Genomic DNA, 20,946 nt, shown 5'->3' with positions numbered 1-20,946 from the left:
TCTTCGATTTATGAAGCATTTTTTCAAAGTTTCACGCTACGATATATCCAATATTAGGTATGTACTGTTTGACCAAGCACATGGAAAATTTATTGTAAAAATTGTTCGAAAATATCTGAGCTAAATTAAATTTTTAATCTGAAAATAGCATATATATAAATACATAAGATTCTTGACTTTTAAGTGAACATGAAGTAGATCTCATTTTCGAGTTGTAACAAAAGGAAATTAATACTGAAGAAGTATCATACACTTCATTTTCTTCAAGATTACAGGACTCATCCGTCCTAAAGGAATTTCTTGGTTCGTCTGTTTATGGTTATCACGTACATAGCAAGGGTTTTCGCCCTTCGTGTTTCTATTTTTCTTTCTTCCCTTCTTTCGAAAGGGGGAAATTTAATGAAGCCTCTTGTGTGTTGTGAGTCTGTTCAACTTGATAAAACATAATACTAGCATAAAGATGCCTTCGAGAATTTCTCTTTTTCTTTCTTATTTTCTCTCTCTCTCTCTCTCTCTCTCTCTCTCTTTCTCTCTCTTTCTTTCTCTTTTTTTTTTCTTTTCTTTCGCCGTAGTTCTTATCCGAAGTTTCATATTAGAAGACAAAGATAAAATAACGATAGTTCACGACTACATCGGAAAGACCATTGATCGTAATTTGAAGAAAGCGATTCGAATCGATAAATTCATATGAAAAATATGAAATATTTTTTTTCTAGAGCATACGACGATACTTCATAAATAATCGTTTTGATTTTGTTCGATACTTTAGTGATAGAGAGATCTATTTTAACGTCAATCATGTGTCAAGATCAATGCTCTTGACGGAGACACAACTTATAGTTAGTTTAAGAGTATCGAATCGTTTTTTCTAATAGTTTTAAATCTATCATATTTATTTATATTCTCAACTATAGTTTTAATTGATGATACGTTGAAATCGTTATTTTGAAAATTACAAATGTTATACTTATATCAATAGATTTTTACTATTATCTAATCAGCGAAACATATATACGAACTTATGACACGTCATTTGCAAAAAATGTAAATATTTATAAGATGTTAATATTCTGATAATCAAAAGTCACTTCGCTAATCATCTTTTTCCTAGAATTCAAAGCAAATGTGGAAATGAAATTTCATAAATATGTGATTTCCTTAGTATTCTAAAAGTAACCCTTTAGTTACGATCAAGTTAGACGTGAAGCTGTATAATCTGTAAGGATTGTTTTGTCACAAAATATATGTAAACAAAATTATCATAACTGATGTTTTTCGATTGATGTTCTCAATAATGCATTTAGCCATATTTGCGTTAATACCAGATAATAGATTGATGTACATAAGTTAGAATATTTTTATTTCTTTCCATATAAAAAATTAGAAATCATTATAAATTTCCAAATATCTCCCAGACAATTTACAGTATTTTCAATGTAATAAAACAAGTAAGAAGTCACTGTAATAATTTTTCAAATGAAAAACATCATTCAGAGTAAAGTCACCATAGTAACGTTATGTTTCAAAGAATGAGTTAGCCAGAAGTTACTATATAGTGGCCGTAGTAGTCAAAGGGTTGAACACGGATATAAACTTGATTTTATTGTTCTTTTATTTGTTTGTTTATTGTCACAATCGTAGTTACAGAGCAATGTCTTACAGAACGTATAAAATATCGTATATTATTAGAAAATCGTATAAGATCAATGTCTTATATCGTTAGTTTTTATTTATTTATTTATTTTATTTTTCCTTTTACTATATCACAGATATTGCGTCAATATTATTCGTATTAAAACGTAGGGATTATCGATTAATAAAAATGGGCGTTATATAAATGAAAGAAAGAAGATTATGTTGATCTCCTGTTATATTATATATTGGAATGAACGTTACGTAGTAGGTTGTAAATGCAAATGAAACAAACTGTCGGACAAGTACATCTGTCAGCGCTCACCAAACAAAATTAACCGTCGTACGAGCGTACGTGCTATGTTAGAGCGATTTATCATGTAACTTTACGTCTTAGAAAAATGAACTGTCAACGAGCGTAATCGTAGGAAAAGCCTCGGCTAGCCTCGTTCGTTCGTAACTGTCATCGAAATAGAAGTTCTTTGAAGGCTGCTATCGTCTTATCATATCTTTTTCTTTTTTTTTATCCTTCCTTGATTTCCTTCCGTGTTTTCTTTTTTTCTTTTTGTTTTTTTTTTCTTTACACATTTTTTTAACCAAATGCCAATATTTATTTTTTCATATCGTCATTTGAAACAATTTGGAATATTCAATTTCCTTATTAATTTATTTATTCACGAAGATTAAGGGATGACCAGTGTCAGTGGTTTTGTTTGTGTCGTTCGAAATTTTCCAATTGAGTAATTATTTGAAAGACATTAGAGAAAATTGGTAACATTAGAGAAAAGAGAAAGGAAAATGATATATTTAAGTGCTAAATTTAAGTGCTAAAAGAAATTTATAGATTTTTCGTCTCGACTATGTTTGAACAATCTCATTTGCTATCTGTTGTACGTAAAAAGTGCACTGAATTAAAAAATAAATAACTTTTAGGTGGAAAGTATAATAAATAAATAATAAATAATACTCATAGTAAATAAATATTACTCTTAGTAAATAAACAACCCTTAGTAGAATATGGTCTAATGGATACATCACATACATGCAAGTGCATTAATAATCATTTAATATTTATTTCAGAAATAAAAAGAACAATTTTTACTCTCTTTTATAGTATTTTATTATTGTTATGAATAAAATTCATGGAAATATCGTGGTCCTCAGTCATTTGTGCTTACTCATCATTAATTTAAATGATCGTTGAACGAGAGATGAATTTAGAAGCAAGACGACAAACCATAACAGCTGTCTATTGTACTAGTGTATATGTCGTGTTGGATAAAATGGACAGCGCTACAGTAATTGTTTGAAAGTTGGTCGATTTAACAACAAAGCATGAACACATGTCATACATTATATAATATAAACGAGACCTTTATGCATTTAGATTACCAGTTCTATTACTCTCTTTTTTTTTTTTCTTTATTTTTTTTTTTTTTTTTCTTGCATCTCTTCATTCGACAACAGATATTTTAAGTTTCAGAGTAATTTTGTTTCGTGGATTCGTTAAATATTACTTATTCACCAGCTGCCGCATTTTCCAATAAGAAATACATTACGAAAAGCAATTCCGTATAGAAATGTAGGATTACGAGGCATTGCATTTAGAAGAAACGATCTATTAAGGCCGAGGAAATAGGAAAAGAAAAAGAAAGAGAGAGAGAGAGATAGAGAGAAATACAAGTTAAATTTGAATAAAAATATGTTTTTTCATTTGCACGAGAATTGCTAATTTCAAAACTGACAGGCAGTATCTCGCTTAAGTAATTAGCTTCCATTTACAGTTTTCTAATACTTTTTTTTTTTTTTTTATAGAAAAAAAAGTAAAGACCACAATTCGGGTTAAATATCAAGAGAAATGATTTTTTGAGGTGATGAACAAGTTATTTAAATAGAAAGCGTGAAGTCTTGTTTTCTTTTTGAATGAAAATAATAACGTAAGTTATACTTTCCCTGGAAAATGATTTAAAATCAATGTCTCTTATATTCTCTCATTCAGAAACTTTTACTCTAATTCATAAAATCGATGGATAGGTTTAGCCTATTTTTTAAAAGAATTTTCATCATTTTTACAATTTAAATTTTTTGTTACGTGATAATGAAAAAACAAAGTTGATATTAGAAGTAGAAAAAAAAGGTAATGGGTTTGTTAAATTAAACATAAAAAAAAGAGAGAGAGAGAGAGAGAGAGAGAGAGAGAGAGAGAGAGAGAGATAGAGAGAAGGAGAAAAAGAGAGAATGAACAACGATTTGAATGATCTCGATCGTTCATCACATAGAAAGTAGTAATAGAAATAGGAAGCCGTATCGTAATGGGTTTCACTATCTTTTTCCTCGTAGCAACGAAGTAATGACTTCGAACAATTCTCGATTTTTAAGTAGAAGGTTTAAAATATCTTAGAGATCTGTAATTACATTCGGTCTTAAAAATCGGTATCTTATTTTTTTCGTTTGTAATACTTGAAAGAGAATAGAATAGGGGAAGTAAAAGAAGGTGCTTGCAAACTACTTTTGTGGTTTTACCGTACAAAGAGAACTTCGTACTATGGTGTGAATATCCCAGAAAAAAAAAAAAGAAAGAAAGGAAGGAAGAAGATTATATCAGAAAGAAAAAAAAAAAAAATACATAAGCAAACATTGGTATATGTATAATAATCTTTTTCTTAATAATGCTCTTAATTTTAAAACGAGTTTAAGATAGATGATTTGCCATTTGATCAACGTAATATAATAATAAACCGATTGTTTAATCTTGTCTAGTAAAATGTGTGAATCATCCCACAACGAAATTCAATTTAAAGAAGATAAGAAAAGCTACGAAGAAAAGAAGTATTCTTTACGACACGATGTTATCCATCTTAAATAAGATTTATTAAGAGATAAGTTTCATGATTCAGAAGATTCTCACTGTTTTTTTTTTTTTTTCTTTTTTTTTTATTTTTATCTATTAAAATTGAAATAATGATCACGACGAAAATATACATATATATTAGCGATAAAATAAAAAAGATTAAATTGAGATCAAGATAATAAAGGTAATTCTAAGCTTACGCTAGGCTGGATTAGAGGTACATTTCGGAAAATGCAGATTTCCAAAGGAACGTTGTAGAATAATTAAATAATTTGAATACGTAATAACCTTTTTACCACCGTTCTCTTCTCGTTTCCTTCCTCGTCATATAGAATTAATTATTTTTCATTTCGTAGTATACTGTATGCATACGCGTTTATAAACACAAATTCATGTACGTGTAGTATCAATATTGAAAAACTAGAAAAATCCACTGATTCAATCGGGGTCAGAGAATTCACGTAGAGTCAGAATTTGAATCAAACATTTCTTTACAATCATTTTGACTTTATAATTAGTGTATTCATTCATTTTTTAAAATCAATTTCCTTTCACTTTACACGCGTATATTTATGAACGCACGTAACCAAACTATATTCAATATGAAGAATTGTGTTTTCAAAAAAATTTTTTTACTCAAGATGTAACTTTTTGAGCTAATTAAAATCAAGGTTTATTTTATGAATGGTTGAACGATGAAAATTTAAAGCATACAAAGTCAAATCAAAATAATTAATTTGCAGATAATCGCATACTCGAGAAATAATATATTTCGTGATTTTTAATCGCCAAGAATATTTAATGAATCGATTATATATATATATATATATCAAAATTTTATCTAACGTCTAAAAGTTATAATTCAAAATTTAAAAATAAATAAATTTAATCGTTTAGTGTAAATTTGAAGTTGTCTACTTATATACACGTATTGATATTTTTATAATTTTTTTTATTTTATTTTTCTGTGACAGAAATATATCTTATAGTCAATTAATATTTCGAAAATTAATGTTTTCCAATTATAAATTATACTTAGTATGATATAATTATAAGTTTTGCATTATATAGTTTTTTTTGTTAAAAACATAAAAAAAAACTTGAGTTATATAGAAAGTTTAATTTTGTTTGAGACTGTGATAGAAGGTGTCTTAAGATATTCTTTTTCTTTCAAACATTTTGAAATGTACAATAGAACGTTTAAAGAAAGTATAAAAGACTTTCCTTAGCTACATATTAATTTCCTTAGCTCATTGGAATAGTCGAGCGTTCTTGACGTTTCTATTATATATACATAGAAAATGTCATAACCCTCGAAACGTTCTGTGTATTTGTTCAAAGCCAAGAAGATCCTTTTTGATCGTTTCAAAGCAATCTCGATAGATAAATCTTCACTTTTATCTTCCCTTTCTATCGTTTCTCTATCACGACGAAATTTCGGAAAACATTCGTTCTCATGAGATCATTGAGGACGAAGGAGAGAAAACTATTTCGTGTAAGAAACCGATAATATTCTCGAATTTCAAAGATAACCTCCTCCAGTCGCTTTTTGCTCTCATGTAAAATGTATGAAGATAGATGAATGATTCATATCGAATACAAATACTAGATAACTGTGTCTATCATAGCACTAGATATTTTTCCATTGAAGATACGAGAATGTTATAATTAAAATATTTCTACGGAACTACTTTACATCGATAGCAAATATATATTTTTTAAATGGATTTTCTTTTTCCTAAACATTAAAATGAATATGATTAATCGATTGTTGTTTAGAAAAATCGATAGGGTCAAGTATTTTTTTTCTTTTTCTTGATTTTTAAATATATTCATCATTACTCAAATTTTACAAGAATTTTCTACATTGTTCGTTGGAATTACATGTAGGAATTCTCTCTCTCTCTCTCTCTTTCTCTTTCTCTCTTTTGGTAATAAAAATCATATGCAAAATAAGAATCGATTTTTGGTCAGTTTATTGGTTCAATAATGGTCATGACATTTTGGCACGCTTGTATAGTGAATTTTTTTCTCTCTCTCTCTCTCTCTCTCCCTCTATAATACTTTTACAACTCTCGTACCTCTATTATAACTTTAATAACGTATATACGCGTTAAGTGCATTCTGGGTTTTACCTTGGTGTCCTGCTATTTGTGAGCCAGAAGCCGCGACCTGTTCTCTCTCCGTTCTAATATTTACGTACACATACGTATATTGCTTCGGGTTAACTGGACTTTAAAAGGATATTCTCTATTATCAAAATATAATATAAAAACGATATGGATTCTTAATAATTTCTCTGAACTGAATTCTAAGTTTTGATATTTAAAAATTACTTTATGTAGTAAGGATATTTTTTGTTTACACAAGTCTTTGTCTATGTTACTATACAGTTTCATTTGACTGATAAAAATATAAAAAATTTTTATGCTTTTTGATAGAATTTTTCTTTCTTTTATATTCACAATTAGGTCGAATATATTTCAATGTCTTTTTTTGATAATAAGATGATATATAGGTTGCTAGAAATGATAGAGATAATTGAAGATTACATTATCATAAAATGTTGCTATCGAAATGGTGAATAATAACGGGTGATGTAGTAAAGTCTAATCATAGCTTGCAACACCGTCTGAAAGCTCATCGAGCTCTTTACTCTTCGCCGTGCAGAGATAACCACGTGTCGATCAATTTTCTCGGAGTATGGCACGATATCGTGGAGCTTTACGATTAAATATTAACAAGAAAATGAAATTTCTTTTTTTTTTTTTTTTTGTTCGCGATAAATTTTACGGAAGGGCATTTTAAAAAACGTTTATCACTACTAGATAACATCAAATCATATTATCATTAGATCAATGATAAAACTTTAAAATATTAAAATATTAATAAATGATAGAAATTATAAACTTAACAGATATTTATATTTTAATTATTCTCTTATATAATATTTTAATATGTTAAATGTTTATTTATATATTAAATAATATTGTAGCTAAGTTTTAATAAATCAAACGATAAGAAAACTTATATATAATAATATATACAATTAATTTTCCTATGATAAAATTTCATGTCTTCTCTTAACGAGATTAGATTCAATGGGATCTACTCTTAATTAAGAATTCGTTGGAACGAGAGAGAGAGAGAGAGAGAGAGAGAGAGAGAGAAGGTTCTTCAAAATGAACTCTCAAAGATGGTCTTCAAATTCATCCTATGAGAGTCATTCTCTTATTCGGGGGAGTCAAATCTTAGGAATACCAGAATGGATGATGCAAGGGTAACAGAATAGACGTCGTCTTGTCAAATAGAAGCAAGCGGTTAACCCGTGAATCTCATTTGTTTCGAAAGTAATAACACTTAATAAAATTTAGTGTTCTCTAAAGATCTCTCTTCTCCTCTCTTTAACGTGTGGTGTGGCTTACTCATTTAAATTTCGCGGGTTATTTCGTACCCTCGAAATCGTCTACCAACGTGCAATGTGCAATCTTTGAAAAAAAAAGATTACATACCGATGTTCTTTGTATTATCTTTTTTTTTCTTTTCTTTTCTTTTCTTCTTCTTTCTTTTTTTAGACCAAATTCTCTTCCAACTATAAATATTATTTCTTACTTTTTTGAATAAATTTAAATTTCAAATATTATTCAATGTTCATTCGTGCATTTCTCGGAGCTATATTTTTCGTGTTTCGTCAGATATGTATTGTTTATAAATACTGCACAAACAATATCTATTCTGTGTATATTGTTTATTTCTCAATTCGATGTAGGTATAACAAAAACTGCATAATGAAGGTTGCTATTACGGAAGTATGTTGGTTCTAAGAACGTTCTACTGTATTTTTCTTTGGTTACCTTACGTTACTTAGGATCTTTCCTATCGTATTTCAGTATTAATGATCTCCAGTTTTTATTCGTTTTTTTTCCTTGGACGTCTTAAAAGCATTTTCAAGGCTTGGACGTAACCAGAAACCATAGGAATTAGTCACGTGCTCGTGTTCTTGAATTAACGATCAGGATTATCGGCGTTATCAGCTTCGTAGTTTTTTTTTCTTTTTCTTTTTCTTTCTTTTTTTTTTTTTTCTTTCCTTTCTGTTTTTTTCCTTTTTCCTCTTTAACACGATCACTCAAGCTTAAAGAATAGAATTATGTTGAATAAAAAATTTCGGCACAATCGGAAAACGTTAAGAACGTCTAATTTGCACGTTGCTGTTCCCATAGCAGCATCCATTTCTAAAAAGCGTGCACGGAATACATTCGCGCGTATAAGCTTGGCAATGTGCCACTTTCCGGTAATATATAACAGTTTAGCATATAAATGCGCCAAAAAAGATTTTTCCTTTTTTACTTTGTTGCTCCATTATTCCATCTTCTTTCATATTCGACGTACAACATGAACAGATTTGTTACCGTTTTCTCTTCTTTTTCTTATTCGAATTTCTTACAGAAACTGCAGTTCCTATTATTAATGCACATATCTAATTATAAGTACATATATATATTTATATATGTATATATATACACACTATATAAATGTCTGAATAAATCTTCACAGAATGCATTTTTTGGTCTTAGTATAGCTTACTCAAGAAGTGATTAAGATAATAAGATAAATGATAATATTTGTTTGACATATTTCCCTTACTGAATCTTTCGAAAGATCAATGAATGATTCATTAAAAGATACGATAAGTATGATATTGCGACTCTCTAGTTACGTAACTCGAGAGTTCTCGACTTAACTTAATTAGATATTCATTAGTTTATGATTGAAGTTACTTTTAGTACTTTGATATGATCCTCGAGAAATCTCGTTTGACTAGGTGACAATTATGTGAATGATTAACAATGTCGTAATCGTATTCTTTCGCAATTTGATAATAATGAACGTCTTTATTTTTCAAATAAAATAAATAGCCAATTGAACAAAACCAATTGATAATTGTTACTCGAGCAATTTGAATTATTTATAATAAATATCAAAGTATAAATTAGATGTAAGATTTTATATTAATAAAAAAGAAAAAAAAAGATATTATTTAAATCTTATTTTATATTAATAAGATTTTATTTTTATTTTATATTTTATATTTTAATATAGATAGAATAGATATTACAAAAGATAATGTTGATATTGTATGTTATTCGCATTATACTTCCTAGGCTGATCTTTTAAAATTTTCATTAAATGATTAGGGAATGTCCTCTAACCATCTCCGTGGTTAAATATGGTAATTGGCATTTTGCATCATGCTACGTGAAATTAAATGAGCTTCAGTTAAGTATACGACCATATTCAACTGTACGATACATAATTCATCCGTATCGTTATCATTCATACTATGTTCATTACTTATAAATATTTCGTTCGAATATCTTTACTCAAGTGTTACATGTAAACATACACACATATAGGTATTACAAAGATATAAAGTTGATCATGAACTTTACAATTGTGCTCGAGGGATTCTTTACATCTAGAAATCCAAAAGCTGTCATAAGTCAGATCTGAGAGAAAACGATCTACTTACCATGGTATCCCGTGAAGATGTAAAAAAATGTAAAAGAGAGAAAGAGATAGATAGAGAAAGAGAAAGAAAGAGAGAGAGAGAGAGAGAGAAGTTAGGAGTGCTCCGTTGGGAGCCCGTATTAAAGATACCAAGCGAGACAATTTATCACATAGATATTCTGAGGAACACGTTGCTGCGGCTACGTGATTCTCATAACCGGGAAACGGGGAAAACTATTCTCACTTGCCAGTGAAGCAATAAGGACAACAAGATAGAGAGAAAGAGAAAGAAACAGCAATTCCTTGATATGGAACCGAAACAATCAGTGATTCCTTAGGAAAGAATCTGCTCTTGTCTCTCTTTTATTTTTTTTTATGTAATATATATATATATATATTTCTTCTTTATTTATTTTTTTTTTTTTTTTGACTTTTTAATTAATCCTTGACGATAGAGGAAATTCATGAATTTCAGAAGAAATTTATCATACGTTCAATGTCTCGATTCCATTTGCGATTTCTTCAGGTTGTTTCGATAAAGAAGATTCTTCACTCATGCAAAGTTTTCAGGTCACCGGAAAACTTAGCAAAGTTTCTTCTGATGAGAACTAATGTTGCGAAGCACGGCACACGGGCTATTCACAATTTCTATCTACATTGAAAGGTTGAATTTAGTTTATTGCAATGAGATCTTTTTTTAACTTAAGGAAGAAGGAGTAAGGTTTAAAAATCTCGTTTTATATCTATGAAAGAAAAAACGTCATCCCGAGATCTCTCGAGTTAAAGAGTTTTTAACATAGAAATTGGGTTGCCTCGAGACTCGCAAAACTATCACAAGAGAATGGCTAGAATATATGTGGGCTAGGTGAGTTACGGTAGGTAATCTTAATGGATGATCAGATAAATCAAGGTTAATTCGTTAACCTTGTTCGGCTGAGATCAAGTGAAGAGATACGACGTGATTGTTCCGAAACCTCTTAATCTTGTTTAAAGCTTTGCTTCCACGCGAGAGAAAATGCAAGATCGGCGAGAAAGAGTTTGGTTGATTTTAAACACGAGGACGGATCCTTTTCACTTTCATTCGGATTAAATTGTTATTCATTAAAGTAAGAAGAAATGGACAGAGAGAAATAAGAAGAAGAAAAAAAAAAAAAAGAAAAACCAGAACAAGAGAAAAAGGATGAAGAAAAAGAAAAAGAAATGATAATGGTAACTGACCTTGACGTTTCCGTATTTCCAGGTGAAGAGCGCGACGGCAGGGAGACAAGCGATGACGCAACATTCCAAGATAAGTATAGCTGTTCTCATGAGCCAATTCAAGGACACGACACAGGGCGAGCCATCGACGCAGGATTCGCAACCCTCCGCGCAAGGAAGACACTCGAAGGAATCTTCGACGGCGTATTGACTTTCTTCGCCCTGCAAAAGGTTAGGTATCGCATGAGCAAATCATAATTTATCTCTTTTGTTGGCAAGGGAGTCGAGAGTTTGACGGTTTTCCTGTTATTAGGACCGTCGGGAATCTTCGAGTTAACTTCTGTCGCGTTTGCCGATGCATCATTCTGACAGGTTCTCTAAACTTTTGCCTGGACCATCCATCTCGTAACATCATCGAATCCTTTGCTTATTCGTTTGTTCTCTGAGACCGATGAATCTTAATAAAACCTTCCACGAAATGCGCGAGTCCGAGATTAACACTTAAAAATTAACGCTTAAAAATTATCATTTCTTTTATTATTAAAAAAACTAACATAATAAAGTAACAACTACGATAATGTATTGGCCAACTTTTGATTTCGACATATTAACGAAATCGTAACTATGTTAAACTCTGACAATTATTGCATGATCGAAATGTAAAATTTGTCAACGATCAGACACAATTTCTTCTTATTTGGATTTAACAAATTTTTAGAAGGATAAACTTTTTTTATTAGAAAATATTTCTCTTTCAATTTTTGTAGTAAGAGAAAAAGAGGTTAAAGAATATCCGACATAATATTCTGACGAATGTAAGATAAAGGAATGCATTAAAAGTTGAATGAGAGTTGGGAGTTTATTCGTGGTATCGGATTTCTTGACGAGAAACGCGAAAAATGTTAACTCTAATGCCTTTTAAAAAAGAAATATTTATAAGTATATAAGCCGCTGTAGTAGTCGTTGGATTTATCTTTATTTCAGTCATCCACTTTCTTTCTTGCTCTTACGTATTTCAAAAGAATCAAGAGGTAAGATACTCGACTTGTCAACAAACGAAGGTTTTCGTCTTTGCGTTTGGGTTAGGTCTTACCGAGAATCAAGAAAAGTCTTGTGCATTTTATTCTATGATATAAATTCCAAAGGCAACAAGGAAAAAGATTCTTTGTCATTAGAAGATTTAAACTTTCGCTTATAAATTGCACCGCAATGTTAGCTTCTTTCTCAAATCCACGTAACTATTTTTCCTTTTTTTCTTTTTTCCTTCTTCTCCCTTTTTTTTCTTTTTTCTTTTTTTTTTTTTTTTTTTTTTTTTTTTATTTCGTTTTCTAACAACTAATAATTCATAATTGACCGCGAACGCAACCAAATTCGTGAAAGAATGAAAAGTGGGAAAAACATTTGACGTCGTCATGAATTATTTTACTTTTATCTCGTTCAAATACATTATGAAAAATTCGATAAAAAGAGAATTCTCAATAGGTCAACGTTGGAATTGGAATTTTGATACCAATGGACTAATAAATGTGAAAAAAGTAACAAGTATTTCTGAACTACGTTGATACTCTCGAATAATCCAATAAGCTCCGAGCTGCCGATTGGCTTTTTTCTTTTTATAAAACAAGAAAACAATGACTCGTCGTTACGTTCATTCAAGTTATAGGGAACGTTGCCGAGTGGGAAAGTAGTTTTTCCTATTATCGGAAAAATATGGATTCCTGTTAGAAACGCAATCTTAATGGATTAGTTTTCGAGAAATAAATATTCGAAGATTTTCAGTTCTCGATATTATTAAAATTTGCGATTTTAACGTTACGTGATAGGAGGAAAAAATAATTCAATTTAATTTCTTGAAAAAGAAAAAATAAAAAAAAAAAAATAAAAATAAAAAAATAAAAAAAAAACGTACTTTCACGTTCTCCACATTTCGTTTTAAAGAGGAACAAAAAGAGAGTAATGCTCGATGAACGATGTACTTTCATAAAATCTATTGTCTAAATTACAAAAGCTCTTGATTTTATTATTTCGCTATTCAAAAAGAGAGGAAAAAGAAATTCTAGAAATTATAAATGTCTACAAATGAAAATTTCTACAAAATTTTTCATATTCGAGCATAATGTGAAATCGAATTCATTATGTTCTTTAATCTCGTTTCCGCTTTTCATTCGTTTTATGTTTCCCACACATTTTATTTACAAGTTAGCCGTAGAAACATTTAAATACTATTTCCAATTATCTTCCATTAAATTATTAAAAAATTATTTACATAGCATAATATAATTTTGAAAAAAATAAAATTTAATAATATCAAATTTTATACGATTTTAATGATTATTAAAGGATTCATTGATATTTACTTTTTCATAAATGATTTCTTTTCTTTTCTTTTTTTTTTTTTTTTTTTCATTTTCCATTCCCTTTATGATCGTATCCCAGAAGCAATTAGAATTTCTATTGATGGACACAAACAAGTTTAAATTATCGTTCGACATTGAGTACAGAATTTGACAGTCGATGGATAGCTGGTGCGATCACCGACGTGAGAATTGATCACGATATTTAACCAGAAAGATAGATAGACGTATATCAAATAAATACCGATCGATTATAATCAGACAAGACGAGAATTTGCAAATCTTCCTATCTACGTTATTTCCACATTTTATCTTCTCCGTTGTAGTCTTCAACTTGTTTACGATTCGTTCGTTTAGATATCAAAACTTTTTTGTCCATTTATATCAATGATTTAAGCATGAGTTGACACTTGAACGACATCAAAATTTTCACGTCAAAATCAAACGATAAATTTTCAATTCTCAATCAACCAATAAACTTTCGTAAATCGAAAGTATTCTTGAGAATACTTTCGATTTGCGTTCTCCGTTTTTATGATTGACACGCATTCATGGAAAGTAAAAAAGAAAAAGAAAGAAAATAAGAGTATGACTTGGTGCATAAACAAGAGTCTATAAAAACAGATTATTTACTGGATCGAAATATTTGAAAAATAAAAATACTGCGAGGAATATTTTGTTTACGTAGTTGTTGATAAAACTTTTATTTACACATCGTTAGCTGATTTGTCGATATTTTCAACGAAGTTGTCAAACGAAGTTGTTGTAAAATAAAACTATATTATTTCAATATGTAAAATATTAACTTTTAGTTTGAAACAAATACATGTATGTATCTAGATCGCCGACTAATAACAGCACATCAATCAATATCACGCCGATGGCTAAAAATATTTTCTCTTTTCAGAAATTTTATATGATCGTATAGAATAATATATTATTAATTTTATAGGTATTTGAAATGAGACAATCCAAAGTCGATTAGATACACGTAGTTTTCATTTTACATTAATACTGATTTATTAGTACTCGTAATCAATACGTATTAATTTATTAAATTGAGAATCATATTTGCCATCTAATTATTTTTTGATTTGTCGAAATCACGATGATATTTTTTTTATATGGTTGAACGAATGATAAGCTAAATTTGATACATGCTGTAGGTGTAAAACGTTAAACGTTGTCGACGTCGAAGAGGAACACAATGGGACGGGACATATCTTCACGCAATTTTCATATTTCTTTTATACTTCAAATAAAATCGTTATCGACAGTATGCACATTGGCACCTACTGTCAGTAGATATTACATGTCTTCTAGCGAGATGAGGCAGCCTATTGCTCGCAAATACGTTCGTGATTTTCTTTTACCGTCAATTCTGAAAAATCAAACCGCTTGCTATTGGTGAATCGATGAACAGGCATAAAGCAACCGTCTTTTTATTTTTGATTTCTATTTTATATTTTCCGATCGATCGGTCATAGAAACGAAGTAAAGATATCTTTGCTTATTCGAACTTTTATTTATATATTTCTTTTTTGCCAAGAAAAATTCGAGAAACGAATATATGTTATTTGTATTATATAGAATGCCAAAGAGTGATCGATTAGGATCAATTTGAAATGCTTATGATCTGACGTGAAGACATTTTGAGAACATACCATCATCAATTTTTCATACTCTTCCTCGATCACGGTTCCATTGTAATAACGTTTGGTTGACTTCGTGTCCGGGTAATAAAATCCACGTTTGCATTCACATCTGTAACTTCCACGTCGAAATCCCAATCCAGGAATAGCAACGCACTGAAATTTGACGATGTTACGATTGAAAATTTTTTTTCTTTGCAATTATTTAATATGAATATATATATTTATATATATAATTTTCTTTTCTTGCTTTTGTTATATATTCCAACTGCATTCGAATAAAATAAATTTTGTTTGTTATACGAATTCGATTGATATACTTTGTATCGTTGAATTCGAATATTTACGATCGGAATTTGCATAGCGCTAAAAAAATCCCCCAAAAAGAAATTCTTGTTTGCGTAAATCCGTATGTGTGACTAGTATTTCAACAAATATGGAATCTACTTCTCGTTTTGCCAGAATGAATAACAATACGATAAATAACACAAAAGATAACGTACAAAATTTAAATAATAGTAATAATAATAATAATAATAATAATAATAAAAATAAAAATAAAAGGAACATTCGAATAATTCCGTACGAGATAAATGTCGAATTTTTATTAATTGATCCATAATAATTTTCAATGAAATTTCCAAATCAATGACTATAGTACACCTATTTTTTAGCCTTGTGAAAATATGAATTATTTACGTATAATTTTTTGATTTCGCAGATTATATAAGTAATATTTGTGAATAAAAAACAATTGTTATCATTTAAAAGCATGAAAATTGCTAACAATGACTTTTCGAGATGAATGTTAAAAAACAATATTCGAAAAAATGCGTTAAAAATGGTAAATGAAATTTGATGAATTACGTATGGTATTGAAATCAATAATGCATTAATATAGACAAAATTCATTTATGCATATGATTTACCTTCGTCGTACGCTTTTTACATTTGTCACTGGCAGCGAATATATTGAGCTGATTAGATTCTGGTGGTAAAGGGCACTGATCTATGTCGACTCTTCGTAAATCGATATCAATGCCACTGGTACCTCTGGAAAAAAAAAACCGGAAAAGAGCAAATAAAGATTTATTCAATGAGTTCATTAATCTAATTTGAATAAATTAAATCAAATAATTAATTCGTCATCTTTTCCATTTCCGAGAAAAATTTTTTATAAATAAATATGTACTACTATTTTCATTTTTAATTTCTTCCTCTCTCACGCACACACATACACGCATACTTTTTTTTATTTTCTCTTTTCTTTTTTATTTTTTTTTTATTTTTATTTTTTTTTTTTTTTTTTTTTTTTTTTTTTTTTAAAAATATTTTTGAATCAGCTACAAGTTAAAAATTAAACTCGGACGACACTCGGAAAGAAAAATTGGTAAAACTTTTGAAGTGACTCTCTCGAGAAGATATAAATTTTCTTGATATGTACAAACAAGGATATCAAATTTACAATTTCAGATAAACTTCGTAAAGTTAGTTCGTTCAAGTAGATCGTTCATTCGTACGCGGGCGCATAAGCCATACTATCTGATATACTGTTGAATTAAAAAGAAATTTAATTTATGCGGTACCACGTTAGGTATGAAACTTTAATTAATTTTTTTTTAATCGCTGTCGGTAACACAATGTTCTCAAACAACATTGTAAACTTCATCAAGACTTTTATCTTTTTTAAATATAAGCTAGGAAAAAAATGATTAGAAAAAATGATTAAGGAGCTAACAAGTTCAATCAAGGTTAAATCAATTCTCAATTTTCTCATCTGTCTATATTTTTTTATTGTATTTATTTTTTCCCCGTTCATTACGATACTGCATTTAATTTATTAATTAATAACAAATGATGTTTTACGGGATTGCAATAAATTTTTCTCATCTCGACATCCTTCTACGTCACAAGCATTATTTATTTATTTACGTGTACGCGTACGACGAGATGAAAAATATTCTATGCACAACTTGTGTACACACAATAGAAAATCAGAATACTCGTGAGACGCTTTCTAATTTTCAACTTCATCTTTTTCGTCATTCTCAACCTATCGTCAATGGTAGGAATTTAAAAATTTTCTAAAATCTATCGAACGGTTCATTCGTTATTTGACACATCTTAAAATATATCGTACTCCTGGATAATAATGAGACAGAGGGATGAAATTTTCAGGATTTAATGGTAAACATAAAGAAATCTCTTAGAAATACTTTTCCCATTCAAGATACAATCCATTTTTATCAGAAATATTTTTGTCAAGATAAATACGTAAGTAAAAATATTAGTTTTATGTGAATCGTTCTATAAAAACATTTTAAATCAGGATGACAAATTTAAATAGATTTAAGCTCGCTTCAGATACTCTCTTATATTCTACATGAAACGTCAATTCGTTCAAAATGCATAAATGCATTTTTAATGGAAAATGATGTACGTGTTTTAACCGGGTTTACTTTCTTTCTCTATTTTTGTTCTCCCTTTCTATCTTATTTTTCATATCAGATTTCTTTTCAAATATATATATATATATATATATATATATATATATATATATATATATATATACATGTTAAAACTGAGCAAAATAAATTCCTCCGAGATATTTCATTCTCCTAATTCGTTTTGACGTGAAAAATTTTTTAACAGAATTCATAATGACAAATTGCAATATAAGACCTGTATTGATCCACGTCAAATTTTTTTTAATTGTAACTTTATATCCTACTATTAAAACAGTCTATATTTTTCTAACGATTGCAAAAATAAAATATCTTCGATGTCCTGTTTGTTTTAGAATAAAATTTGAGATTTTCAACGATTCATATGATAGATGGTATTGAATGTTTATTGAAGCAGGCATATGAAAAAGAAACCATATAAAACGTAAATCTATCAAAGATAATTAGAAATGGAAAACGAATGCATTATCTGTTCGATTCTTTTATATTTTTTTTTTCTTTTTTTTTTTTTTTTTCTATTGGTCGATATAAATATTAGTCTTATAATGAAAATCAACATCCACTTAAGGGCTTCTTGTCGTTCATTGAAAAAAAAAAAAAAAAAAAAGATAGAACATTTTAAGGACTTCCCTTTTATTGAAATTTTTTCCTTTTTTTTTTTTTTTCCTATGTTGCGATTATTATTACCATGCTGTACTCGCGTCGATTTGGAACGAATCGAAATTTATCGCGTTTAATTTCTGCAAAAATATCGCCCATTCGTGGTGAGCCGCGAAAGAAAATTATTTTCCTTTCTTCTCCTTTTCCCATATCCCCTCTTCTCTTCTTCTTTCTTTCTTTCTTTCATTCTTTCTTTTTCTCTTCTTACAGAGTCATCGGAAATGGCTGTTCTATGCATCGTAGAAAATCCTCACGATCCTCTTTTCACATGTTTCTCTCTCACAGTTAAATAGGTTTTACTTGCGAGAGAACGGTATGGAAAAAGGAACAAAAAGAAAAAGACGTATCTAAGAGCTACGAGGACTCTATCGAAGCTACATAAGATGCTTACGTGCTTTCTTAGACATGATAAGTAAGCGAAAACAGAATATAAAAGGAATAGAGAGAGAGAGAGAGAGAGAGAGAGAGAGAGAGAGAGAGAGAGAGAAAGAAAGAAAGAGATGTGATCGCATCAGCGAAAAGCTATTTGCGATGACATTAATCCCATTCATTGGCTTTTAGTGAACGAAAATATAGGAAACTATTGAGATATCGATTTTAACGAAAACTATAAATTTATTTCTAGCTTTAAACTACATATCGGATTCTTATGAGTATTAGTTTCACGTGGGTGTGTATGTCTGTATGAAATATCCGGATAATCTTCCTTCAAAATGAAGAGACCTTCCACCTAACGTATCCCAACGTAGCTATAATTTCGAGAGGGAATAAGAGAGAGAGAGAGAGAGAGAGAGTCTCAAAAACATTAAGTTCGGGAGAGGAATTCTTAATGTCTTGAACAAGCTTTGCTCATCCTCCTCTCCTTCCCTCCTCTCTTTCTCTCTCTCTCTCTCTCTCTCTCTCTCTATCTATCTATCTATTTATCTATCTATCTCTCTCACTCTTGCTCTAAAGGGTGTCTCACCATTAACATTTGAAGTTTAATGATTCGTCCCACGATTGGCGGTTTGCCTGAACGATGTAAATTAACATATTTGATGTTTATTCCCTTTCACTCTATTCCCTTGGCCTCTGCCTCTTTCAACGTCGCTACCATTATTTACTCTCTCTCTCTCTCTCTCTCCCCCTTCCTCTCTCGTTTATTCTCATTCCTCGTTCACCCTATCCTCTCGGTTTACCCTGCTCATCGCTGTTCGACGGTTTGCCCTCTATCGATTCTTGATTTGCGAGAATTACAGCATCGATCGTTACCGTTCACACCTCCCGATAGCAAATTTCCTTTAAACGGATATTGCATTTTTCTTATTAAGGGACATTGGTTCATTCTTTTATCGAGACGTCGCTCCCTTTATTTCCTCTTTTTTTGATTTCTCTCTCTCTCTCTCTCTCTCTCTCTCTCCCTCTCTCTCTCTCTCTCTCATCTCTTCTCCCATCTTTGAAACATTTTTTTTTAGGTAGGACACGAAAAGGAAATTGCACTCGTCTATTGCGAGCGCATTAGAATTCGTATTCGAATTCATTATCTGTCTGAAAAGGTATGCATATTAATGGTAATGCAATTATTGGTACATCAAAGAATATTTTTTTCGATCTATCGAAGTGTCGATCTTTAAATATAGAACCCGTTAAAATAATTCTGATTCTAGCGTGATATCGCTGTTAAATAAGGTTGAAGTTAAAGAGGGATGGTGGTGGTCCAGTTTGGAAAACGTGCCACATCTCTGTATAACAGCGACTTGTTTGGCCATTCTCCAATTCGTGGATTCGACGTTCACGTAAATGTGCACGTTCGTCACACTCCAACGTGCTTCGTTCATTTCTAACAAATTAGAGAAACATCTTTTTGTTTTCTATTTCTTTTTTTTTTTTGTTTTTCCCCATCCTCCCTTTTTTCATTTCTTCTTTTTTATCATGATCGTTCTAGGCACAAGCCTAGCTGCTAAATGGAATTTTCGCGTTTCGACTTTTTGCATTCACTATTTTCTCTCTCTCTCTCTCTCTCTCTCTCTCTCTCTCTTTTTCCCTCTTTACTTTCCACTTTCTGTTTACATTCGTCGCAACACATCGTTCCAAAGTAAAATCTCGTTTTGTCATTAAATTATTTTATTAGTCCAATTGATTTGTTTTTATTTGTCAACGACAATTGTTCATTTTCATAATGGATTTCACAAACTCGTGCATAGATCACAGTTTCTTTAATAAATTGAAATTTAAAATTTAATCGAAAAAAAGTTAATGTCGCAGTTGATTCAAGAACAATTAATATAAATTTATGATTTATTTTACAAATTTCTAAACATTGATTAAAAAAAGACACCTGTTGTGTTGCAGTAATAATGTATTCATTTGGATTATATATATATATATATATATATATATATATATATATATATATTCATTTTAATTGAAATTATTTTATAATCTTATATATCTTTTTTTTGCTTACTAGAACAGTATCTAATGAAGATAAATTATGTTTCTTTTCTTCCTCTCTCTCTTTTTCTTTCTTTCTTTCTTTGTCTGTCTGTCTGTCTGTCTGTCTTTGTCTCTCAGTTTTTAAAAGATAAATCTCATGGTTGATGTTGAAAAGCCGTCATCGAAAACACATTTTCACGGTATACTTTAGT

The 20,946-nt window shown here is 29.8% G+C and overlaps 1 protein-coding gene and 1 long non-coding RNA gene across 4 annotated transcripts in view; one reads left to right on the top strand and one right to left on the bottom strand.

The window, feature by feature from the left end:
* The window catches only part of LOC124950812 (probable G-protein coupled receptor 158), a 94,413-nt gene that overhangs the window by 18,876 nt on the left and 54,591 nt on the right, over positions 1-20,946 (bottom strand). For all 3 annotated transcript variants that reach the window (XM_047498140.1, XM_047498141.1, XM_047498142.1), the window contains exons 3-5: positions 16,124-16,247; positions 15,207-15,350; positions 11,210-11,410 (exon numbers count right to left, since the gene is read on the bottom strand). In XM_047498140.1, the coding sequence (XP_047354096.1) occupies positions 11,210-11,410; positions 15,207-15,350; positions 16,124-16,247 (469 nt within the window). The remainder of the gene's footprint in view (positions 1-11,209; positions 11,411-15,206; positions 15,351-16,123; positions 16,248-20,946) is intronic.
* Positions 9,883-13,543, top strand: LOC124950817. Its single transcript, XR_007101441.1, has 3 exons — positions 9,883-10,017; positions 11,232-11,419; positions 11,502-13,543. It is a non-coding gene; the product is annotated as an uncharacterized LOC124950817 (long non-coding RNA).

This window comes from Vespa velutina, chromosome 8, assembly GCF_912470025.1.
Source record: "Vespa velutina chromosome 8, iVesVel2.1, whole genome shotgun sequence".
NCBI classification, from domain to species: domain Eukaryota; kingdom Metazoa; phylum Arthropoda; class Insecta; order Hymenoptera; family Vespidae; genus Vespa; species Vespa velutina.
This window is presented reverse-complemented; position numbering and strand designations above follow the sequence as displayed.